Raw genomic sequence first — 13793 nt, 5'->3', positions numbered from 1 at the left:
GCTGACTGGCTACCCCTCTGTTCTGGTATGTTATCTGTTGCCTCACCCTCTTCATTTCCCATCGTTTCTTCCCTATCCTGTTTGTCTCTCCCTGTGCACTTGCCCCCTCCCTGCCTACCTTTTCCCATGCACCGCAACTGCTCTGCCTGGTTAAATGTCCCACACTCTGTGCCCCTCACTATGGTGCTTTACATCTCCCCCATCGTCTGTAACTGCTTCTCCATCTCCTATCCTTCACCTCTTACTAAGACTGGCAGGAAGAAACTCAAGAAGGCCATACTGGTCTCGAACCCAGGCCTTCCTATCGCCGATACCTATGTCCGTGCTTCCGCCAAAGAGACGCTCACAGACATCCTCTGTCGTTCCTTCTTCCAACCTATGGACTCTCCATATGGCTGCTCTTCTCTCTCCTTACTCTTCCTCACACATAAATGGTGGTACCCTCTGGGAGGCCTTTCTTACCTCCTTTTCCACCCAGGGCTGTCACAAGATACAGTGTGGACCGGGGCAAAACATTTGGTGAGGCCCCCTTAAGATTTTCTGCACTGGGCCAGCGGCGGCACCTCCGCAAACAGGACTCAAGAAATCTCCCCTTGAGTTTGTGTGGAGGAACCCAACTATCGTTTATTACGAGAATTGCCAATTAACTACAGCGAAGTTGCTTTTCTCTACTGTAGAAAGGTTTATGCCAGACTAACTTTTGTATCATATGCATTCATATACATAGGATGGCATGACAGCATGTGGGTGTGATGCCAGCATTAAGGGGCACCCCTGCCCCTGTGTGGCATTAAAACACACATCATACACCGTGACAGATGGCGTACAGTGGAGGCTGGTAAATGTCTGAACTGAAGAGGCTTAAATGTGTGTGCCAATTATGCAGGATCGACAGAGCTAAATGAGGAAGCCCAAACCAAACAAGGGTTGTTTGAGGGGGTTTCCCAATGCCAAGGACATTTCTGAAACATTGGGTTAAAAATAAGAATTTTACAGCACTTTCTTTGTAAAATTTGGTTGAAATCCATACAGTTTGCAATTGGGTTTGTATGGAAGCACATGGAAAACCCAATAGTTGCAAGTCACCAACCATGCACAGGAACATTTTCCAATGCATGTCGTGCCGCCTTTGCACACAACATATGCTAGGTTGTTCCCATGTATGTCCATGCAGGCTGCACCAATATATCCCATTATTACCATGGACAGACTCACAGCCTGTAACAATGACATGCCACAGAAAGTATGTCCAGGGTGACTGAGCACCTTAAGTGTTATTACTGGCTTTATTGGCCTAAATTCAATCTGGCCCAATTTAGCCAGGTAGGATGTTTGCCTTAACCTTGATGCATAGTCCTGTGCATCAAGGGTAAAGAAAAACAAGCATTGGCAATGCTAACAGTTTGGGCTTTCATGTAGGCATGGGAAAGGCACTGCTGCATTAGTATTACCTGGCCATTGATGGTAGCAGGTGCAAACTGGTTTGAGTACATGAGCATCTAATAGCAGGGCCTGGCAAATGCCTACTACTTATGCACAAGCCAAAACTGCTGGATTTGCCAGTGTTTGTTTTTATTGGGAATTCAGGAAAAGACACACAGGGTGCAACACCATTGAGCTGATCAGGCTTTAGCCCTGTCACAAAATGCTGGGCTTTGTTGACTCGACTTGGGGCCAGTCCCTGACTAGGGAGGGCTGAAGCCCTCCCACTTTGAGGCAGAAGGCCTCTTTCGGTGTGTTGCCAGCTCATAGAACTCGTTAAGGAGTGGCAGCAGCATCAAACATGCAGAGCACAAAGCGTATCCATGCAATATCTACAGACTATCTTTGATTAAGTCTTAACGTCTGGTCTCAGTTTTTAGATGGCCCACCTCTCCAGAGATTAGCATAGCATCATGAAAGTAAACAGCCTCTGAATTAGGGTGAAAGGTACGACTACTGGCCAAAGGGAAGGTGAAATAGCTATTCAGCTTCCCAGCTGGGTTTAGGGAATTGGGAGGGAAGTGGGAGCAGGGCTGGTTAAAGATGTGTGGGGGCCAATTTGTTTGTGATATTTGGGGGGCTCCCCTGGCTGTACAGATTGGAAAAATAGGCCAAGGCACCTGTGGAGTGATTAAATCAATAATGAACTCAAAATAATGCAGCGAGGTGGTTAAAAGCTGCACATTTTCAGTAGTTTTCTGTGTCGTAAAACTGCCACCATGTGGGCAGCTGCTTAGGGGCCTTTTTCAACTGCAAAGAGTGAAAGACCCAAACTCCATCCCTTAGTCGGGAGACTGACAGCGCAATGGGTTTATTGGCCCCACTCACTATCCGATTTCAAAACAGTCATCGACCCCCTGCCGGGCTGACCAACAACGTTGTGGCCAGACGGAACACAGCAAAGACATTAAACGGTGCCTGGGCTTCATTGTTAACAAAGGCCCTGCAATTACTAACATAAACCATTTCACGTTTATCACCTGAATTCATGTTTAGGTAATTGATATTGTGATGCTGGGTTAGAACTTGCATGCCAGGGGAGTAATAAGGCAAGTGGTGACATAAGAAATCTCATTATTACAGCAGTGTAACATTTCAGAAATTAAGGAGCGAGCTAGTTGCTTCCAACATTGAAGCTTCACCAGAGTAGTCTCATTCGAATGTGGAAAGATTTTAGGTGCCCCCACACAAGTAAGTTTGCCCCTCCCTCACAGCCCCTGAAGTTAGCGCCTCTCCCAACATTTGAAGGGCTAGTCCCACCCCCAGCCCCATTTGGCCCCCAAACATTTTAGCCTATGTGCACTTCTGATGCCATGACTCCACCCCTTAATTAAGTGGCCTGCATTAGTGGTGGGCTTGCACACACATTCACATTGAACACTTTCACCCATGCATTCACCCACCAGTCACACAACTTACATGCACACATACATAAAACCCAAAACAGCATTGACGCAAACATCAACATGCACGCATGCATTCATACACATATACATACTCATTTAATTTAAATACACGTATATACACATTCAATTTAAAATAAAAAACCCTTACCGTACCTCCATGCACCTTTCAAAAGCACCCGGGCAGCCACGGCAGTCCGACACGTAGACATGCTGCCTGACAGGAGAGAACACCTCTCCCATCAGTCATTGTGGTCACGCTGAGCAACGTGAACACACTGGCTGACAGGAGAGGAGTCCTCTCTTGTCATTCAGCATGTCTACGTTGTCAGCTGAATAACGGGAGGCAGCAGAGCTCACTTATGAGCCCTGCTGTCTCCCATTATTTTGCTGTTTGTTGAAAAGCCAAAAAGCTTTGTAATAAACAGCAAAATCATTGATGGGGTAGTGGGCAAACATCACAGTCCCATGTGTCGATAATGGACACAAGCGTGAGGCCTGGGGCAGTTTGCCCCTCCTGTAACCCCCAGTGCCCCCCACCTGTGACGGCCCTATTTCCACCTCCAGGGACATCATGGCACCATCCTGGAACAAGGGCCTCAACCCAACCTCTTACTTTTTGATAGGCTCCTGCCTTGGCTTATCAACTTTCTGCTTTCTTGCTCACAGGCTCCCTTGCCACCTACTTCTACGGCCGTCCAGGCTCCCTTGCCAACTATGCCTACCTTGGCTCCTACCAACCTCACCACCTCCCTCACAACCCCACCCCTTGTTGCTTTCAACTGTACAGGCTCTCTTGCCTATTAACATTACATTCAAAAGTTAAGAAGGGATGGTCACACGGATTAATACACAATTAAATAAGATACCATCGACTCAGATCAGTGAAAGGGAGAATAGGCTCAGCCAGACATTGAATTATATAATCATATTTTATTAGTATCAAAAATTACAAAAGAATAAAAGTAATTCACACAATAACATCAAAATGTATATGAACATAGAAAGTTCTAAAAATGGACCTTTGGTACACTGCTAGGAGAAAATGATGCTGTATTTGTGTCTAAGGCAGTGAACAATGATCAGTATGAAGGTGGTAACATAAAGTGCTTAGTGCCGACTAGATATAATGGCAAGCGTCTGGTCAGGCAGATAAAGTGGGCATACTGGAAAAGCTGCACCCAAGGTAAGTGGGGGAGACATCAGTTATGTAACTTGTTGTTTGTGGTGAGTAATCCATGAAATAGAAAGTTGTGAATACATGTCAGTGCCAAGTTCTAAATTGAAGAATATTGCAAATGTCACCCATAGTGAAATCCTCCAGCACCCCCCATTTAAAAGCAGCTAGATTCGATTTACATGTTAGGCGGTCAAAACAGCAACTGATTAAAACATCTAGATTCCATTATATGCAAAAGCGGTCAAAGATATGCACAGGGCACTGAAAGACAATGTAGTCAGAATGTAATAGTGGTGCCTTGAGGAACGATAATGGAAAGGTGCTCATGGGTCTAGTGAGCGCCGCAAGGCCTGTAGTCAGTGATGAGGTAGGATTAAAACGGATCAGCTTACCGTGTCTGCCTTAACAAGAGACTGGAAGAAGGATATCAGTGATCGGAGCTGCAGGAACGGGAGGGAGCCCCCTCAAGCACCGCCCATAACAGGGCAGACGCTCCCCTTTGAGTAGGCCCTATCGGGGGGGAGGGGTGGCGTTAGTCTGCTGGCTTCCGGGCATGGTATTGATAAGTGGACTGCAGGGACCAATCAGCAGAGGCGAAGGCGGCAGGTGGGAGCCTCAGGACATCTCGAACAACCCGTCGGCCATGTTGGAGGAAGCTTTGGAAAATTAAAGATAATGCAATCCTCAGGCCACAAGGGCCTCACACCCAAGATGTTTGCTCGGCAATGTCTGGCAGAAAGAAGTGGGAGTTGTGCTGAAGAAACCAGGACAGGGAAGTTACTCCCCCTGGTTTTAGTGGAAATTGTATAGATCTACACCAGGAGAAGGGAGCCATTCTTCTGGACGTGGAATTGTATAAATGATGTTTGAAACCCGCAAGCCAGGGGAAGGATGTCCTTCCCCATTGCATTTTTGTTGCAAGAGAACATTCTTATGGACACTATTCGAGTAGCAGGAGAAGGGAGCCATTCTCCGGAAGAAGGAACTTTCAGTTAGTTTATTCTTTAGTTGTAGTGTGAGGGATAGAAGTAGGTTTCGACACACGCAGTTTAATTTGATGGACATTCTGAGGGACCCTCTAGTTTTGAGGCATGGAACCCCCTCTTACAAGGATAGTGAGTCCCCTTTTATGCACAAATAAGTTAATAACCACCACCATGCCCCCTTTTGTGTCTTCCTCCATCGACACCCCTACAGTAGACCATTACACCATTGCATTTCAACTGTACCAGGAACCTTGTCCTTCCTTAGCTTGCTACTGGCCCTTAAGAATTCCTGCATGTGGGCGTTCTCTCATTCAAAGCTGAAAATGAGTGTTGCAACAGTTCACTAGAAGGAGTCGGATGCACAAGGCTTCCAAACCATGACTGTCTTGTCAGCTGTTTAATTCCAGGTTATGGAGAATAGATCTCTCCAATTTGTGTTGGAGAGTCTTTTTCCTTGCAACTTCTGCACATGCTCTTGGTTACTGATTGTTCGAGTGAGGAGCTGGTGATGAACACATTTTGGAGCTCTCTCCCATGAGTGGCTTGTGGGTACCTCAAGAGTCCTGGTTAGATACGAAAAATCTGTGGGAAGCTTTTATGTTGAGTCCCCTTTAAACCTCCCACTCTGAGGGCAAACCTGCTAAAAAGGTGTAGGGGATGAATAAGTAAACTACCTGTAACAATTGATCTTCTCGGTCTTATGGTGCTTAAAAATACCCAGCCTCTCTTCTTATTGGTTTGCAATGGCCTGTTTGCTGTTATGGCCAGTAGCATCTATATAATCTCTAGATATTATAACCTTTATACTCGGCTCAGGCAGAGAAATGTGTAGTTCACAAGAAATAACATAAGTTAGTTCGTTATTTGTTTAAAGGAGCAAAACAACCAAAAGGCCCAATCCAAAACCCTGTAAATACTTCTTTGATTTCCAAAATAAACCGAATTCTACTACACTTCAAATTGAAATCATTTGTTTCTTCGAAGGAATTTACATAGGTCAGATGGTTACACAAAGCAACATTTTTTATAAATGTTAGAATATTTTTGGTGCAATGAGAACAAGTGGGGAAACACAGTTCAGGGAACGAGCAGGGCACAACACATACATGCTCATTAAGGGGTGATCTCTTTATTGAGATGGTACTGGGTGAGGCTATGTTGCATAAGAGCATGTTCTAAAATAAAACCATGCACAGTGGTTAAAGGAAGAACTAACTGCAATCCTGATGGGAAACATGTATTGGTGATTTTGTTTGTCTTAATACTCTATCTGAGCTTATTCAGTTGCACAACTTTGTACTATGTTGCCCTTGTGGGCAATTTCCTCTTGTATAAACCTAACTTTAACTCAAAACATACAAAGTGTGAGAAGATCAAGAGTGAAGAGTGAGCTTGTATGAAGCTGACCTCTCTGAAGCATGGACAGGGTAATGTTTATTGGGAAGGTGTTGGCGGGGTAAAAAGGGGGATGGCCCATAAAACCAAAAGAAAGAAGCAAGTTCTGTGGAGCATCCTTTTTTGTTGGTGTCAAGTGTTACTGCTGCTTTCTCAGTGGCTTTCTCAGGTATGGTCTAGAGTTCTCCTAGGAGGCCAGTTTGTGGGGCTGCTGCACTAGCCACGACTGCATAGGACACTTTTTAAGGAAATGCTACAACTTCTTTACCTTTTTCTATTCACAGGAAGGAATGTGTGTTCACCATCGACCCAGCCACTGCCCGGGACCTCGATGATGCTCTGTCTTGCAAGCAGCTTCCTGACGGTATGATGGCCTTGTGTCGCCTTCTATTCCAGTGGCTTACTTTCCCGTTTTTGATTATGAGGCTGTTTTTTGCTAAACTTAGAAATGGAAAGCTACATAGGCATCAAATGTAGAAGACTTGGATCTCATTCAAGAAAAAGCATTTGGACATTGAACATAACGCATGCACTTGTTTTGCCTCTTGCCTCTCGTTGTTTCGGGTGTAGTAAATGGACTTCTAGAAAAACCTAATTCAAATGCTATTAGTACTTGAAATCTTTGTGATTATCTTCTTGTTATTGCTTGGTCTATTGTAATGTGCTTCATAAAAAAATGTGTGAATGCAAAACATATATAAAACACATACATATCAATAAGTATTTCCATATGTGCATTAGTTTGTGAAGCCTCTTTTCAAAGGCCACTGTATTATATTTCTAACCAGCCAAATCCAACACCAGTGTGGTATGGTTGACAAATATGCTTTAAACTGGAAGGGGCTGGAATGGTGAATTGGACACCAGGTTTGTTTTGGAGGGAATAAAATAATCTGATGCAGGCAATCCTTGTTCTTTTTTGTTGTTTCCTTTCACAGGTTATTTGTCCCCATTGACTTCCTTTGTACTCTTATCGCCTAAGCGAGAGGGCGGACAAACCAACCATGAATCTGAAGCCACAGAAAAATATTTTCAAAGATTTGTGGGTTTTGTTTAATCTGTATATTGGCTCTATCAGTGGCTTCCCCCAATCATGTACCACTATTCAGGGACCCTGGTAGGTATGTCTCTAGGTGGAGGGTCATATCGGTGACCACTTTCTGTATCACATAAGCCCCCTTTTGCCTCCCATCCTTTTGTTACTCCAGTGAGTTTATTTGAAAAATTTCCCAAGCAATTGTTGGGAGTGTAAAGATATATATCGGTACAAGTTGAAGGCTCTTCTTGAACTTAAATGTTGTTCTCCTGAAGCTTGAAATGAGCTGATGGAAAACAAGTGGCGTGTCTTTCGGTTGGCATGCATATTCAATATATATTGTAACTCCCAAAATTAGGTTGGACTAAGACCCAGAAATTTGCATCACAAAGTACTGGTAAGTGCTGGCTCGTTGGCCATATTCTGTTCAGTTTCAGCAATCTACGCCTTTTCTTTTCACACTTTGGTCTGAGATTTATGCACTGTAGGGGAAAGGTAAAAATAATGAATTTCCTTGTGCCTGAACTTCTAATGTGCTTTTCATTTGAAATGAGGCAGTACCGCTTAGCATGCGCAAAGTAGCTTGGCAGGCATTTGTTGGATCTTGGACAAGTTGCAGACTCTCTAAGATTTTGTTACTGCAGTGTCTTTCAACCTGCAGTTTTTACGTTGCGTTAGATCAGTATGAAGTTTTTATTTTTGTCACATTCTCTCATTACTAATTTGGAATTTTTACGAATGTTTAAGTAAAGTAAGAAAATAGTACCAAATCAGACAATTGCAATGCGTTAGTTTTGATACCATTTCCGAGCCTGCCGGGGTACGTATGCTGTATCAGCTGCCTGCCGCTTATTTTTTGCAACCTGTGTTTACTCTTCCAAAGCTTGTTACGCTTCCAAACAAATATTACCAAATTGGTTCTTAATGATGTGATGAATCTGATGATGTCATCACTCCTTTCTCAGAGGTAGCCTCTCCTCATTTGGCCAGGGGACAGCAGCCACTACCTGATCCTGGAGGCGGCTGTTTGAGGGAGGACCACACAGGGGAGGCGACCCTCAGGGGGGCGGGTGAAGCAAAATCATTGGGTGAGACATGCTATCCCACATTCCCTTTTTAGGGACACCTCTTCAGTATCTCAGGCTCTCATGGCATATTGTGGCAGTAATCTTCACTATTCCCCAACACTTAGTCATAGAACTCTCAAACACCTGCAGTGTTATCCGTAACAAAGACTGACACGAGGAAGAGAGCAACCAGAATGGAGATTACTCCACTAGACGGACGTGAACAGTCTAGCTGTTAGAGGAATCTGATTGGCTCCAGAGAGCTCCCTACCATGGGAGTTCAAAGATGAAGCCTTGCAGAACTGGAGAGACCCGACTGGCTAGTGATTGCTGGGAGAATCGACCTATCAGGTGGACATATGAGCGAATAAGGTACACGAGACAGAGCAGCCCGCCGACTGAAAACATGGAGCAGGGGAAGCTCTGTCACATACGCCAGAGCAGGGAGAGGACCAGGGAGTGTTACAGATGGCAACGCTTACTGAAGCACGAACCATGTGGAAGGAGCACACTCTGAAGATGCTGAAGCCGCCTAAAAATAGTGGTGAGCCAGAGAAAGCAATAAAAGCATACCAGAGCACTTTGCATGTGGACTACACAGAAACCTAGAAGGGAGGGGCTTTGTTCCATGGCAGTGAACAAGGGAGCTGGGACATTGTGAAATCCAAGTGGACAAAATTGAATTCAGAAAAAACAAGTGTTGTGCGTATGGTGAAAAGAATTCTCAAGCTAGACTCAAACCCTTTGAGAGTTTGTCCTGGCAGGATGACAGTGAGAATGAACAGTGTAATTAAGACCGGGCAGGAGAGTATACCAGGCACTGTGCGAGACTGGGACGTGCACCCATAAGTGTAATTGTTGAAGTATATTATCTGAAAGAAGAATCATACCCTTAGAGATATTGTCCTGTTAGGTGAGTATACCAGGACGTATGAGAGACTGAAATAGAGATTGGAGAAAACCTGGCAGGAGGTTTTCTCCAAAGTGCTTTGCGAGTTTGGGACCCACACCTAAATTAGATCAAGGAACTATGTGTGAGAAACTGGCCGGAAGAGCATGCTAGGTGTTTTGTGAGTTAGAGAATCAGAAGGGAGATTCATGCCCTTAGGATTTTGAATTACATTTGTAGAAAAGAGAATCCCAAGGAAGATTCATGCCCTTACGAATGTGAATTGCATTTGTGGAAAAGAGAATCCCAAGGAAAATTTGTGCCCATAGGATTTTGAACTGCATTGAACAAACGTCAAGCTCACCTTTGTGTACTTGCTTCAAACTGCGACGAGCCCATGTATGTCAAGCTGGTCGAGGCACTTGTGCTGAACACCAAATCAACTTGATTAAAGTTGACGACAACAAGAAGCTCGGTGAGTGGGTTGGCCTTTGTAAAATTGACAGAGAAGGCAAACCCCGAAAGGTGGTTGGCTGCAGCTGTGTCGTTGTCAAGGACTATGGCAAAGAGTCTCAGGCTAAGGATGTCATTGAAGAATACTTTAAAAAGAAGTGAACAACCTACAAATAAAAAAAAAATAATAATCTGTAAAGACCCTGGGGAAGGGAGCAATTTTCCCTAGAGTAACTTGCAACACTAAGAGAAGGGGGTCGAGGGGGAGAGCGGGTTATCATCTTGGGCTATAGAGAACTTGGTTATTCTTTTGAACTTTTGTTTTACTGGAGTTATTCCCTGGAACTGTGAACATTATCCATTGTTGTATTTTTACTTTTTTGTTGAACTTGAACATTTGTGCACTTTTCAAGCCAAAGACAATATTTCAGACACAGGACATTTTTGCTTTGAACATCTTGACACAGGACAAGCCCTTAGTTTTTGGTTGAGGTAGGGAAATACCTTCTAGATTAGGAACAGTGAGGCATTTTCCAATGCCTTTATTATTTAAATAAAGGTTTATAGCAATCTTCATGGTTCCTCTGTGTCCTTGTCTCATTGCCGGGTCCTCACAATGATCAGTATAAACATGCGGTCTTCCTTCATCCCAATTAAAAAATAAATGATGTTTATCTAGGTCCAAATATGTAAAGTTTTCTATTTTTCAACTGTATTCTCAAACGTGGTTTCACTGTCCATTCCTCTAATCAAGGTTGGCTGAGAGGATTGCAGTTTGTCATGCTATTTCATAGCGATATCCTGTCTTGTAGTCATCAATGCTGGGAATCCAAGTATGGTAGTATGAAAAGGCATCTCCCATTCTGTAATGGTTATCCCGGTAGTGCCACGACAGACTTCGTTTAAAATCCCTCTCAGTATTCCTGATCTTATTTCATACATTCAGCCAAAAGATCTCAATACAACTGCAACTTAAAACCGTGTAAGTCTTCATTTTCCCGTCCTCTCAGGCACGGACATGACAATCCATCCTATACTGGGAAGCCTACCTTGGTGTAGTAAGCCCTGTGGGTGTAGTCAAATTAAAGTTTTGCATTGAATGCTGCCTCCTATATGTAAGACTAGTCTTTCTCTTCAGTGACTCTGACTATCACATCTTTCCTGTAGTCATGACATTGTGCCTGGCCCAAAGATTGTGAGTGCACTACAATGTCAAGGTCATCTTGTTGTCATGTGGCTTTACAAATCAATCTGGAAAATCTGTCTTGTCCATTTTCAGACCAAAACAATCCTGTATATGACAACCAGACACCACTATCATCTGGAAACCACATTACAGGTCCTTGACATTGCAATGCAGTGAAGAAAGACTCCACCAAGCAGATACGTCTGATAGATTCCCCCACAAATGCTAATGAAGTAATCCCAATGACTAACAACACAAAGGAAGTTTGGGGAGAAGGATAATTAAAACACAAGCATAGTATCAAATTTAAAATACGGCGAGCAACAACGCTGCAACTACTTTGCCTGGTAAAGTATGCAACCATCCCGCTCGGCACAGTAATGCCAGTGTGAGATGTCAGGTGACCGTGCTCCGAGCGGCTATTGAAAAATGACTTCACCAAGCAGGTAAATCGGATAGATGCCACCACAAATGCTAATAAAGTAACAATGACTAAAACACAGTCCGTTTATTTGCTTCATTATGTGCTTAAGTAATTATTTTTAACTAATAGAAATCTATTTGTGTAACAAAATAAATGTATATCGGTATGGCTATATGTCTATGGATAGGAGTGTAGATTAATTGTACCTTTTGTGTTCGCCTACTTTACCCCCTTGCCTGAGATTTAAGCCTGGTCGCCCTGCCATTTTGCTTCCCTTTAAGGGATGGGTGGATTCCCTTTTTAGTAGTGTGTTTTAACCCCACTAGGGTTCGTGGTTGCAACAGGGGGGGTTGTACAAAAACCATTTTAACAAGGGGCATCTGATATACCTTGATGGTCAGGAAATACTTGGTGGTGTGTGGAATTCTGTAGCCTTGAAGGAGGGAAGGTTTATTGTACAGCACGGATGTGTGGACTGCTAATGCTATCTAGGTACCAATGTTAAGGCATTCAAAAAACAAAATGAACAAAGGCAGCATCACATCATTGGATGCTCCAGTTGAAGTTTCTAATGGTCCGCCTATGTAGCTCATGTCAGAGGGTGCTGGATGTGCGGAGTTGGACATTAATGAATTTCCAGAAGGAACAATAGGGAACGCCAGTAAAACATTTGATGAAGGGAGTACTTAATGTTGTGCAGCACTTCTCTGCTCCAAACGGCAGTCTGCATATCTAGTGCTGTTAAGGAACATCTGCTTCTTGGGTGCAAGGCATGTCTAGGGTCATAGCGGAGGGATCAACAGACTTAACCCAACAATATGTTCCAGTGAAGAGAAAAGTTGATCAAAAGTAAGCAAGAGAGTTTAGTTTTGACCTGCCCCACAGAATGGTTGGTGCCCCTCTCACCTAGGCTAGGTCCACCTCCTTGAGTGAACACAATCACCAACTCTCTAGGATTTATAGTATCCCACATTTTCTTTTCTTGACTTTCGCTGAATCTTTCTTGGCAGTGGTAGAAGTCATACAGATTTACTGTCTCCTACCCGGCACACCAACCTGGTACCCTTAGGTTTTCAAGCATGTCTGGGGGGGTTAGACTGCTGTAGAGGTGGTAAGATCTCAGGGTTGTGCACTACCCTCTGGCCCTCCAATGGTAATAAAACGACTGTAGGGTTAAGGATAGTCTTGGAGCTGGGAAGGAGGAGCTGCTTCACCATGCCTGTATGGTGTTCATAACATTCAAAACCTCTCCTGTGGCAATGCTGTGACGAAGGACCTGCATCACCACGCCTGCGTGGCGTTCATATCATTCAAAAAACCCTCCTGCGTCAAATGCCGCGGCGAAGGACGGGTTAAGGACCGTCTTGCAGTCCTGCGGGACTGCGAACGGCGAAACCGAAGGGGGAGCAAAGCGAAGCAGTGGCACACCAGTGAGAAGTGAGGAAACCCTCTTCCCCTCTATCATTGCCTACTTAAAATATTGGCTAGCTCCTGGAAGTCCTCTGAGGCACTGGGTGATGGCACGCTGATGTTTTATCCCTTGCTCCTGCTTCTTTGACGGAACTAATCAGCGGTTTCCTTCTGTCTTCCGCTGCTATCTGTGCTGCATTGGGTTGCTATTGACTAGAACTTCTCCCTAGTGGCCCGGGAACACTGCTGAGGGAGCGTGCAGGTGGGTGGACGATGAGAACGGACTTGGCCCAGTGTTGGTGCATCCTGTACTCCCATCACCCCCACCAGGTGGATTTATCTGATTGATTTTGATTGAATAACTTCCCAGCTTCCTGGCTTGCACGGATCACGGGCTGCGAGCATTGCTCTCCTTTGATTCCTGTGTTCTCGAGGGTCAAGGTCCTTTGTTCACCTGTGGCGGAAGTGGTTTTGTTACCAGCTTGACAGTACTTGCAGGCACCAACGCTCACCTACAACGTGGGAACTATATTAGTAGTGCATTATTCTACTGAGGCCGGGGAGTCAAACTATGGCAACCCCGTGAGCCAGTCGGGCATTCCTCCGGATTCCTTCTAATTGTGGAACTGTAGTTTTATCATTTCTTTTGGAGACATTTTTTTAATCTTTTTTTGGATATCAATTCATTAATTCAGCATCACTACCGCATGAACTTTTGAAGTTAATCGTCTTTTTTATGTATTTTATTAGGTGCAAAACAGTACCTTGTCTTATTTCTCACTTCATCTTTATTCTTCTTTCACAAGTTAACCCTTCTCTTATTGATTGATATACCAATTTTATCGCCAGCCTTCCATTATACAACCTACGGCCTGGCTAAAG

At 44.2% G+C, this 13793-nt stretch overlaps 1 protein-coding gene across 2 annotated transcripts in view; it reads left to right on the top strand.

Moving 5' to 3' along the window:
* The window catches only part of DIS3L2 (DIS3 like 3'-5' exoribonuclease 2), a 2640663-nt gene that overhangs the window by 1490286 nt on the left and 1136584 nt on the right, over nt 1-13793 (top strand). For both annotated transcript variants that reach the window (XM_069617547.1, XM_069617548.1), the window contains one exon: nt 6731-6810. In XM_069617547.1, coding sequence (XP_069473648.1) covers nt 6731-6810 — 80 coding nt within the window. The remainder of the gene's footprint in view (nt 1-6730; nt 6811-13793) is intronic.

This window comes from Ambystoma mexicanum, chromosome 10 (assembly GCF_040938575.1).
Source record: "Ambystoma mexicanum isolate Mex_15411 chromosome 10, UKY_AmexF1_1, whole genome shotgun sequence".
NCBI lineage: Eukaryota > Metazoa > Chordata > Amphibia > Caudata > Ambystomatidae > Ambystoma > Ambystoma mexicanum.
The sequence above is the reverse complement of the archived record's forward strand: the minus strand, read 5'-3'. Positions and strand labels throughout refer to the sequence as shown.